Below are 11,158 nucleotides of genomic sequence, written 5' to 3' on the forward strand. Positions count from 1 at the left end.
CGCTCTTTGCACGTGAAGAATATTAAAGCTATAAGAGTCACCTTTGATAAATGATTTGGTTTTTACATTTTAATAGAGGTATTCAAAATTTTTAAATAAAATAAAAACAAAACATTAAATTAATTTAATTATTATATTGGAAACATGGTATGATAATATTGAAAGCCTGTATGCCTGTTGGCTGTACATGTAGCTGTACAAGAACCTTTAAACAGCCTTTAGGGAGAATTTCTTAAACGTTTCTTCCAAAAGGTTTCCCCAAATACTAGGGGGAAACATTTAGAAAGCCTCAAAGTTCTACTATCACCCAACCACATGGCAGCAATGTAATTCATTCAGACACGAAGAGAGGTTGCTGAAGTTCCAACAGAACATCAGAATAGGGAAGAAAGGTGATTTAACTGTCTTGTTACAATCGAGGTATGCAGAGCATCTTTGAACACACGTTTTGAACCTTGAAGCAGATGGGCTAAGCAGTAGACAACCACACCAAGTACCACTTTTGTCTGTTAAAAAAAGCAAACAGGCCCTAATCAAAACTAGGCAATAGAAGATTAGAAAAACGTGGCCTGGTGATGAATGTTTAGTGATGCAACGTTCGAATAGAAGGGTCAAAATTTCATGTAGACAACATAAAAACATGCATCCTTATTTGTCTCAATGGTTGAGGCTGGTGTCATGGTGTGAGGGATATTTTCTTGGCACACTTTGACCCCTTGGTACCAACAGAAAATCATTTCAGCCTTTCCCACAGCTTATTTGAACCTTACCAAACACAATATATAGTTATTTTACAACACAAACAAAAAAGTCACTCAGAAGAAAATCATTGTCTTAGTTTATTAATTAAAAAACGAAGTTCTTTACAAGTAACACATCTTTCCATCGATTTTGCTGTGACAGTTTTCTGCTGAGGAAAGATTTATTTGAAATGACACAAGACGGATTTAAAACACTAAAACCTGTATTACTTTAAAACCGTATCACTGGTTAGGTGTACACAGTTATACGCTTACACCACTTGTCTTTCTAAGCACCAACACTGCTATTCTACCCTATTTCAGCAAGTGGAAGTATAAGAAAGCGATGTGAGGTGGATATTAATCAAGCACATTGTGCACACACCCACAAGAGGCCTAATCATACAAATAAGTGAATCCAGGATGTGGGCAGGTTGGCCATGGAGGGTTTTAAAAAGCTAGCTTTCTCTAAGCAGCTTTACCTACTGCAACAGTCTAGCCTGCAACACGTTGCACAATTTTTTTTGATTGCACTGGAGTTGGCAAGCATTAATGTAGGCCAAGGTCCAAAGTACGTCAGCATTGTGATGTCACTGTCCACCTTTTTTTTTCTTCACACAATTCAGATCACTTCATTGGGATTCTTTTATTTTATTGATTCATGTGCAGTGATATTTTTTTTTAATGTATGAAATGTAACATGCTTTAAATGAATAAATGAGTCGTCTCAGTTTAGATTATCAGAAGATTCTCTGCTGCCAACATGTTTTATGCAGTTTTTCAATCTCGTCCGACTCCGTGGGTCTCCTTCGGCCTGTCGATGCGGAAGACAAACTCTGCAGGCATGAAGTAGCCCAGATACTCCACACTGTCAGGTGTAGTGTCTATGTAGTAGTGGCCACCTTCTCCGTGGTGACTGAAGCAGTGGGTGTGTTCCACACGCAGGTCCAGGCCCTGCAAAGCAACCAGGCGGACATTACAAAGAAGCCTACTGAACAAAAACACTGTAATCAGGTAATAAAACTATAATCAGATCTTTTTATATTTCTGCATCACACTGAGGTGTGAGTCTATCGGCTTTAACTTACAGGGTCTCTGGATACGAGCACCGACTGGCAGATGAGTGGAGCGCTGACCTCAAAGTGCTTGAGCCAGTTGTTGACGTCATCGTTGGTGTTGAGGGGGCAGACTGAAAACTCTCTTGGCTGTTGACAGGCAAGGAAACAAATCAAATCGCGTGGCTGTGTCAGCAGCAAGTCTGTAACATGCTCTGTGTCATGTCCACTATTTACCATGATGTGGATTTTAGCCTTCCCTTTCTGGATGATGAAGGTGCCTCCCAGGGCCAGACTTTTATCAGGGTAATGACGTTCAAGGGTCGTCCGCAAGGCCGTCACCAGACTGTGGCTTCCTGTTCTCGTCTTTGCCCGAATCTCTATGACCTGCAGAGGCACACGGGTGAAGACTACCAACTCAGCATGTTTAGTCACTGATCTCTTGTTAATGTTTATTCTCTCATTACATGGGGCTAAAGTTCACCCAAAACAACATCAGCAATGTTATTAACTTACAGGTAATTATGTTTAAGTATAACTAGTTCATTATTTTCCAAAAGCCAAATCAGGATGAGAGTGCATTTTTTAAAAGGCTACGATTGACTACCTTTCCAGGTTTCCCTTCACAAGCATACAGATTTCCCAGCAGCCCAAAGTTGCAGTCTGTGAACTTGTCGCTGTATTTTTCTAGCAGACACTGGCCGTCAGCTGGATTGATGGAGGAGAAGTAGCTGCTGTTCACTGCGGGCCTTCCCTCCGCCTCGGTCAGAACCAGAGGCATCAGCTGTGGACAAGAACATTCATTCCACTGACTGCTGACTTACCAAACTGCCCTTTCAAGATTAGAATGACAGCTAGTTTATACTGAGGTCATTTGCTGAGTGAAGCGCTTTGGATTAGAAGGAAGGCAATTCACCTCTGCGTTCATTCCAACTATTCTATTGGGCGCAGCTGCTGCACCGAGGATGAAAGCGCCCGGAAGTTCCAGCTCCTTTGATACAGTGTTCATGTTGTATTCCTGACAGTAAAAGAAGAAGAAGATGCTGAATATGCTTTAGCAAAACCTTTCACTAAAGTTTCTCAATACAATTCTTTTATTTTAAAAATTACCTTTTCCTTTCGGACCAGAGGCACCAGATATGGCACACCACCAACATCAGTGATGCGAGGGCTTCCACACAAGCCTGCAGGGTACAGGCGAAATTAAGAATCTTTCAGGGTGTTTCTGATACACAGTCTGCAAATGAAGCTCATCCCCACTCATATGCATGTTTTATGAAATGTTTTAAATTGACCAAAATGCTTATGCACGTAGTGGAACATACAAGAAGGATTAGTTTTTAATCACACTTGTGTTTTTGATAGGCTCCTACCTTTGACAGGAAACTGGAAGGGTTCTTTGGTGAGATCCGGACACTCCACAACACTCACTTGAACTTCAGCAAAGTTGGTTTCCAGTCCTGCTTGTAATACTGCAACCAATCAGCAACAACACCTTCATTAGCGCCCAGTCACATGAACACACATGCACAACTTTGCGCTTATATATCAGAGCTTACCGCCACGAAGCTCTTCTAGATCTGGGGCGTGCAGCTGAACCTTCTCGGTTTTGCTGGTGTCTGCCATAGATCCACCTGAGAGTGAGCGCGCTGTGACACAGTTTAGAGGTGCAGGGAAAGTGGATAAGAAAAGCGGACAGGACCTGGGTTAAACTTCAAACAAAGAGTAAATATGAACAAGATGATAAGCCTCCCCGGAAGTGTTTCCTCATCCAATTTAAAGACACTGGTTATTTCTTTCACTTAAAAAATCGAACAAAAATTGCCCATATTCGCCTTAATAATTAATAATTCCCTCTAGATAAAAAGGAAAGCATTATTATTGGCTTGGCTCTAGAAGTGGGGTCTTTGGGCTCGGGAAATCTCCCAACTCTATGAACTGCACACCAGTTCATATAATTGGTTACATTTAAAGCTAATATCTGAAGATAGAGCTCATTAAATAATGCAGACTACGACACAGACGATGAATGTGATTCACACAGCAGGAGACACTTTACATTTGTCACAAGTTGCTGGACAGGCTGTGGATCTATGTAGTGTGTAAGCTGGTTTGCTGCAGTCTCATACAGAAAACCAGCTGCTCGTGCTGTCTGAACGGAACTAATACCATTATTACTGCTAATTACAATATTAATCTAAATTATATCTCTGTGTGAGGCTCATTATTATGTCGAGTTGACGTAGGAGCCATCAACCAACAAGAAAAATAAATATCTTATATAGAGCTCAGCTGGAGACAAAAACCGGAAGTGGAAACACTGTAACCTCTTGATTCGTTTAGTATCGTCTGCCTCCTCTTTGGCGATTGGTCAGATGGCCGTCGTCACCTCGGTGACGTCTAAACACTTCCAGGTCAAATCGCATGTGGAGTGTTTTGCGTGTTTTGGTGAAGTCTTGTATTTACGTGTTTCATGTCTAAGATTTTTCACGGATCCCTCAGTGAGTCCTACGATGGCGAAAGTGGGTCAGTCCAATGAGTGGACTGAATCCGACGCTGTTGCCGAAATTGCTACAGCGGATCCATCGGATTTTGTGCTGGAAACGTTGCCTCCTGAACATGTGGAGAGAATTTCGCGGTTTATCGAGTCTTCTTCTGTTCTCTGTTCGAGTCAGAACAGAGAGGATGGTGCAACTGAAGGAGAGGCCGCTGAAGCAGACAGGTGAGGAGTGGAGGTCACTCCGACTCAGATACTCTGACAAATGTATCTAAATGTCTTTATTTTCCACAAACAGCACACACATGCAGAAAACCACCCACTAAAGGTAACCCCAAATTTCACGAACGCAATATTAACATTGTATTTCATAAAAAAGCACTTGGATTTGTAGGTAGGTAATGTAAAGAAAAACTGATATTCTTCCTTGCAATGATCCCATAACACGGTACAACAAGGTAAACAGTGTACTGTGTCATAAGATTGTCATCAGTCTCCCACATAAATGCTCTATATTGTAATGTCATAAAGGAAGAACGGTCAGGTATCCTCCATCCATCCTCTGCATCTTTCTCCTTGCCACAACACCACACATTCTTCCTCTTCATGGTCAGGGTGTTCCTGCTTATGTACACCACCTCCTCCAGTTTCACTCATTATCCTGTACACAATACTGCACTCAAGTTCAGTAAACATATTTTCCAGTGCCTACTTTTCAGTGGGACACCTCCAGTTTTGCAGAATAAAAATAAAGTTTGATCGCTAGGGTCTGAGCTCATTTCTCCAAACTAATATATCACGTATTAAATAGAGTATAAAAATAAGTAAGCCCCTGCCCCACAGGCCTACAGGTGGAGGGGATGAAACAGATATCGGTGATTGAGAAAAACCTCAACAATACCTTTTTAAAAGTTAAATACACTCACTTTCCTGTGGTGCAGTTGAACTCCTGTGCGAGCATCAGAATGTGGAGTAAATGTGATTTAAGTGACTTTGAAAGTGGCATAGTTGTCCTGGTCTGAGTATTTCACAAACTGCTGATCTACTAGGATTTTCCCCCAGAACCATTGCTCTGGTTTACAGAGAATGATCCAAAAAAGAGAAAATATCCTGTGAACATTATTGATGCTAACAGTTACTCAATTACTTTTTACAACCAAGATATGCAGAGGAGTATCTGTCTGCATTATACTATCCTGCTTTGTATCAGCATCGAAGACGACTGAAGTGATGTAATGGTGTGGGGGATATTTTCTTGGCACACTTTAATCCTCTTGATGCCAACCAACCCCAAATTTGACGCCACAGCCTGTCTGAGGATTGTTGCTGACTATGTCTCTATCGCCAAAGTCAAAGCCATCTTCTGATGTCTGCTTCCGGCAGGATAACGAGCCACGTCACAAAGCCCATATCATTTCAAACTGGTTTCTTGAGCACGACAATGAGTTCTTTGCACTCAAATTGCCTGCGTGGCCAGCAGATCTCAAAATCAATGTATACTTAATAAAGTAGCTGGTGATTTTAGACCCCCAAATCTGAAGATGTGCTTATGACCAAATTCTAGAAAAATTGGCTCACGCTTGAATTTGTTTAAAATATATCTTTTTGTCTGTTGCCTCCAGGTCATGAAAATGTTTTGAAAACTGCAAAAACTCTTGAGCTTGACACACTGACCATGTAATTGTGTCTGCGCAGTGACTCAGGAGACAGCCTGTTCATCACTCAGAAGCCTGTACCTGAGGCTGTGAGGTCAGGAAGACGGAAGCGCCGCAGCCTACGATCAGGTCTCACGTCTCCCAGAGAGCGAGAGGAAAGTGAAGATGACAGTTCACCTTCGGCCTCCTTTCAAGACACCAGAAGTAAAAAAAGGAGAAAAAAAGAGACAAAACTCAGAATGCCAAAGTACAGTTTCCCATTCCTCAAAGACAAGATGCCGAAAGCCAAGGGCATTTTTTTAAGTGAAGTGCAAAACACGAGGCTACATGTAAGCATAAGCAACAGCAGCACAGCACACACTTGTTACAGCAAATGCCAGCAAATGTTAGAACTAAAGTCTTATATTTGTTCCAGTATTCTTCAATGGGGGCCTTCTTTGATTGTATAAGAAAGCTGCAACAGAGCTATCAAACCGTAGAGGATCTGGAGTCAAATTTACCAGCAATTGACATGAATGGAGAGTGCATATCTCCAATATCAGAGTAAGTCTTTAATGCTAGTTGAAATTTTGTTTTTTTACTGATTTCCTTAGTTGCCTTTAAAGCATCTTTTAGTGATAACTCCAAAAGGTTTACAGTTTTTATATTGTTACACTGCATTTCACTTCCTCTTATGCATTTGAATTATTTTTGTTTGCAATTCTCACTATATTGTAGAACAGTATTATATCGGAAACCGCTGAATAATGTATTGAACAAAAATGGCAAACAAAGCAAGCTGTGTTTCAGATGCCTTAAAAGCAACTCCAGAGTTTTGTCAAAAGATGAGTGGTGGGATGTTTTCCTCCTTTATGTATTTGAGACCATTAGAGACAGGAAAAATGAATCATTGGCCCATGAAGGTGAAGTTCTTGACATTCTCCATCCTAATTGGCCTTCAGGGACTGATGCTTGTCTTTGTCAAGAACTTGAAAGTAAGTTGAGTCCTCAAAACTCCATGTGATGAAACTGTCAGACGACATGAGGTCTACTCCAGAAAAGTGTTAATGAAAGTTCCCTTTACTGCAGAGGAGGTGTTCGCAGAAGGTACCAGCCTGATGAAACAAACTATTAACACCACCTCAGATTAGAGCTGCAGACATATCTCACTTTTGAAGGAGGCTTCAATCGCTTTTCTACCTAAGCAAGGCCAATGTTGGGTGTAGAACTGAAGGGTCCTTACTGTAAAACTACAGAGCCCAAAGTTGGACAAAGTACTGATGTCAGCAGATATGGGAAGTGCTACCAGGAAAAATTCACCAAAATGTGAGGGGCTATAAGACACAACTTTTGTCCGCCATGATTTTCTTCCCACATAAATTTGCCTAACATCTGCTGGCACAACCATGTAAAGCTCAGGTCTCAAATCTGTCAAAATGTGAGTTGATTTGTAAAGGCACAGAGGCAGAACTGAAGCAAAAGAGTTGTGTGTGAATTAGCCAATAGTAAGAAGAGAGCTGTGTGGACTAAGACACGAGGAGTGGACACTAGAGCAGTGGGACTCTGGTGACAGATTTCACCCTCTTTCAGAGTGTAAAGTGGCTAATGGAATGTGGACTCTGCCATGTTTTGCTTTGTTTACATCCTTTGAGTGGCATTTCTTCATTTTCAAAAAAGAAACCTTCGTTGAACATATTACTGACACGTTTTACTAGTTTATCAGCTGCATGTAAAGTACTTTGAAATACGCAAATGCATATTAAAGACATTAAGGAATACAGCTGAAATGTTTGGTAATTCAACCACTTCCTTTCTTCTATCTCAGGGGAGAAGAAGAAGATTTAGGAGACGAGGACATGAAAGTGGTGGTAAGCAGGCTCTTGATACTATAATGAGCACTTTATGAGCGTGTACAGGCCCTAAGTTGTGTGTCATTTGACAGGCAAAGAAGCATTTTGTGATACCATCAAAAAGGAGACACTCACAGTCCTGGTACAGCGAGAAGAAGAGAAATAGTAAAGGAAAACAGTGGAGGGAAGGACTTACTGGTGATGAAATGCCACCAGGAGGATGGGGAGTTGTGTTACATAAAATACCAGCTAAGAAACCCTCATTGAGAACTGCACAGTCTTCAGATTTGGAGAACTCTGACGATGAAGATCCTTCTCGTAGAATTCGGAGAGAGAAGGGGACGAGTAATAAACGACTGACACACCAAAGCGTCCGCGCTCAAACCGAAACGCTAAAGACAAATAGGAAAAAGAGAGACAGCTCTGAGGAAAAAGAAATGGAGGATGAGCTGAGTGACAGCAGTCCTCCACAAAGTCCAAAGGAATGCATACAAAAGTGCAGAGTTTCAACCAAAGAGAAGCTATCCCAGGAAGGGCAGGGAGACAGTGAGCCTGCAGACCAAAGTTTCTTCCAGAGTGACACCAATAACGCTGCTACATGCAGTGAAACCAATGTGAAGAAGAAGCGAAATCACAGAGAACATCATGAAAGTGCAGAAGAAGCTGATAATGAAAGTCAGGAGGAGGTGGAGGTTCAGTATGCTGCACCGTCTATGAATGAGGAAATCACTGAGGTGGAGGAAAGTCCTCATCTGTCACAGACCATCAGCGAGCTGGAGCTTAATGAAAATAATAGGATGGAGGAGAGTGACATCTCTGATTCAGAACAGAGGAAGAAGAAAAAGGACGACCAAGAAAACGAAAATACAGAAGAAGAAAAGAGCCAGGACGAGCTGGAGGATCAGCACACTGCATCATCTTTGAATGAGGAAATCACCGAAGTGGAAGAGACTCAACATCTATCACAGACTGTTAATGAGCTGGATCTTAATGCAAAAGCTGGGCTGGAGGACAGTGATGTTCCTGATTCACAACAGAAGAAGGTGAAAGAGGACAACAAAGAAATCAAAAATGCAGAAGAAGACAAGAGCCAGAGTCAGGACGAGCCGGAGGATCAGCACGGTGCAGCATCTCTGAATGACGAAATCAATGAGGTGGAGGAGGAGACTCCCTATTTGTCGCAGGTCACCAGCGTGCTTGATGTTACCGGAAAAACTGTGATGGAGGACAGTGACATGACTGATACACAACAGAAAAAGAAGAAAAAGAAAAAGAAGAAGGTGAAAGAGGACAACAAAGAAAACAAAAATGCAGAAGAAGAACAGAGCCAGAATCAGGATGAGCTGGAGGTTCAGGGTACTGCAGCATCTGCGAATGAGGAAATCATTGAGGAGGAGGAGAGTGACATTCCTCATTCACAACAGAAGAAGAAGAAAAAGAAGAAAAGAAAGAAGTCACCTGAAGAACATGAAAAGGAGAAGATGAAAAAGAAAATGTCTGAAAGCAACGATGGTGAGGAGGAAGATGTCGAGCGGTTAAAGTGCAACACCGCTGCTGAATCTCTTCACGATGATGTGGAGATACCAACAAAGAAGAAGAAAAAGAAAAAAGGAACAGAGAAAAAGAAAGAGTTTGAAGATTGTGGTGAAGGTGACGGTTTCAGAAATACTGAAGCTTTTCAGGAAAACCTTGAGAAAACTTTGGAATCCAGTTCTGTGAAAAGAAAAAAGCACAAAAAGTCATCTCAGAGAGATGAATGTAACACTCCCGAAGATGAAGAAAATCCACAGAAAACAGATGAGATTGAAGACCATGATGCTGGTTTACTGATGACCAAGAAGAAGAAGAAAATGAAAGAAATGTCAAGCATGGAGGGCTCCAATGACACTGTGGCACAAAGCTCTGATCTGTTGTCTGTGCAGCAGAAAAAAAAGAAGAGGAAATCTGTCTTCCTCTGTGCTGATGTAGAGGGAAAAGCTGCTCATTCAGAGGAAGAAAAACATTGTCCTTCGCGATCTGTGACTTCTGAAAAGCCAGGCGTCAGCACCGGCAGTTCTGCTGAATCAGCAGAAATCACTGTAAGTTTGGACAAATCTAATGACAGAGTCAGGAAAAAGAAGAAGAGGAGGAAAATGTCAGATGAACAAGAGAGTGTGAAAAAAGATCTGGAACCAGATTTTGAGGAACTTGAGGAGGCCCTGTCTGACACAGGGCTGAAGAAGAAGAAAAAGAAACGTAAGAGGAACGAAACCAAGTCGGCAACCCCCGTGAAAGGATCAGAAAATGCTGATGCAAGATGCTCTGATGAGGCTGTGGTGTTAAAAAAGAAGAGGGAAAAAAATATCCAAGAAACACCAGCAGCTGCAAGTGAAGAAACTGAATCAGAAAGTCTGTTTGAACATGCTTCGCCATCTTTAGATACACCCGGAAAAGACAGCAAAAAGAAGAAAAAAGGGAAATCTGCTCATAATGTTTCACTATGGAGTAAAGAACAATCTTATGAGCGTTTAATCACATCCAAAGCAGGGCGTAAAACTGACATGAAAGAGCGAAAGAGAACAGCTGATTGCAGTTTCACCACGCAGTTGTCAAAGACTTCTGTGCTGCCCTCTCCACACAGCATCAAGAAAAACAAGCCAAAAAAGCTCAAGCGCACCCTTCATAATCCCAGTGGGGACTTTCTTACACACAGTCAGTACCAATAAAATAACTCTCATCAGTCACTGGGACACAAACAGCCGTCAGTGTTTTTACATTGTAACTGCTGAGTGACTTTTTACCATTTTATTTTGTGTCAAAACATTTTATTATAATGGCTCTGTGAGCTTTTTAATGGCGAAAAGCATGTCATCAAAACAAACCATGATGGATGATTTTAATACTTAAATAAAAGTTTCTGAATACTAAAGTCACTATTTCATTCAATAAGTAATTATTTCGAAGAAATGTATTTTTAGCTGTGCAATACCGCATTGAATATACATCAATCTGCTTGGGAGTTTGCTGTTTGGAGTTTTAATTTGACCTCAATACCATCTAACCTGATGAAATGATAAATTGTTTAGTTTTTTCCTGACTGGGTTTTTAACTTTACTCTATGGGAGTCTTTGTAGTTTCCAGTATTATCTCACTGTTTGATACGTATTTTTATGCTTAAGTAATTTAAGCTTCTCCAGCTCCATAGTCAACATCCATTGTCCAGTAAAGATAAAGAGTATATCCACTATCCACTGCACATGTCCAAACCATCTCATCCTTGCGTCTCCAGCAAGGATGCTGCTGCCGTCATCACTTCTTCTTGATACTTGAATGGTATTCATGGCTATTGATCAGTGGTCTTTGATCAATGGGCTGTGATCAGTGGTTGTTGATTAATGGTCGT

General features: G+C 41.3%; 2 protein-coding genes across 2 annotated transcripts; one reads left to right on the forward strand and one right to left on the reverse strand.

The window, feature by feature from the left end:
* Positions 1-825: 825 nt before the first annotated feature.
* On the reverse strand, positions 826-3,516 carry lg10h11orf54 (linkage group 10 C11orf54 homolog). Its single transcript, XM_003450490.5, has 8 exons — positions 3,355-3,516; positions 3,169-3,267; positions 2,906-2,979; positions 2,712-2,813; positions 2,403-2,579; positions 2,033-2,182; positions 1,829-1,945; positions 826-1,694 (listed from the first exon to the last, which is right to left on the reverse strand). The coding sequence occupies exons 1-8, from the start codon at positions 3,419-3,421 to the stop codon at positions 1,521-1,523; spliced, it is 960 nt and encodes a 319-aa protein (XP_003450538.1). The 5' UTR covers positions 3,422-3,516; the 3' UTR covers positions 826-1,520.
* Positions 3,517-4,151: 635 nt separating this feature from the next.
* LOC100695048 (eukaryotic translation initiation factor 5B) lies at positions 4,152-10,684 on the forward strand. Its single transcript, XM_005471964.1, has 5 exons — positions 4,152-4,517; positions 5,988-6,276; positions 6,363-6,490; positions 7,752-7,794; positions 7,869-10,684. Exons 1-5 carry the CDS (start codon positions 4,171-4,173, stop codon positions 10,479-10,481), a joined length of 3,420 nt encoding a protein of 1,139 aa, XP_005472021.1. The 5' UTR covers positions 4,152-4,170; the 3' UTR covers positions 10,482-10,684.
* The last annotated feature ends 474 nt before the right edge of the window (positions 10,685-11,158 follow it).

This window comes from Oreochromis niloticus, linkage group LG10 (genome assembly GCF_001858045.2).
Source record: "Oreochromis niloticus isolate F11D_XX linkage group LG10, O_niloticus_UMD_NMBU, whole genome shotgun sequence".
Classification (NCBI taxonomy): Eukaryota; Metazoa; Chordata; class Actinopteri; order Cichliformes; family Cichlidae; genus Oreochromis; species Oreochromis niloticus.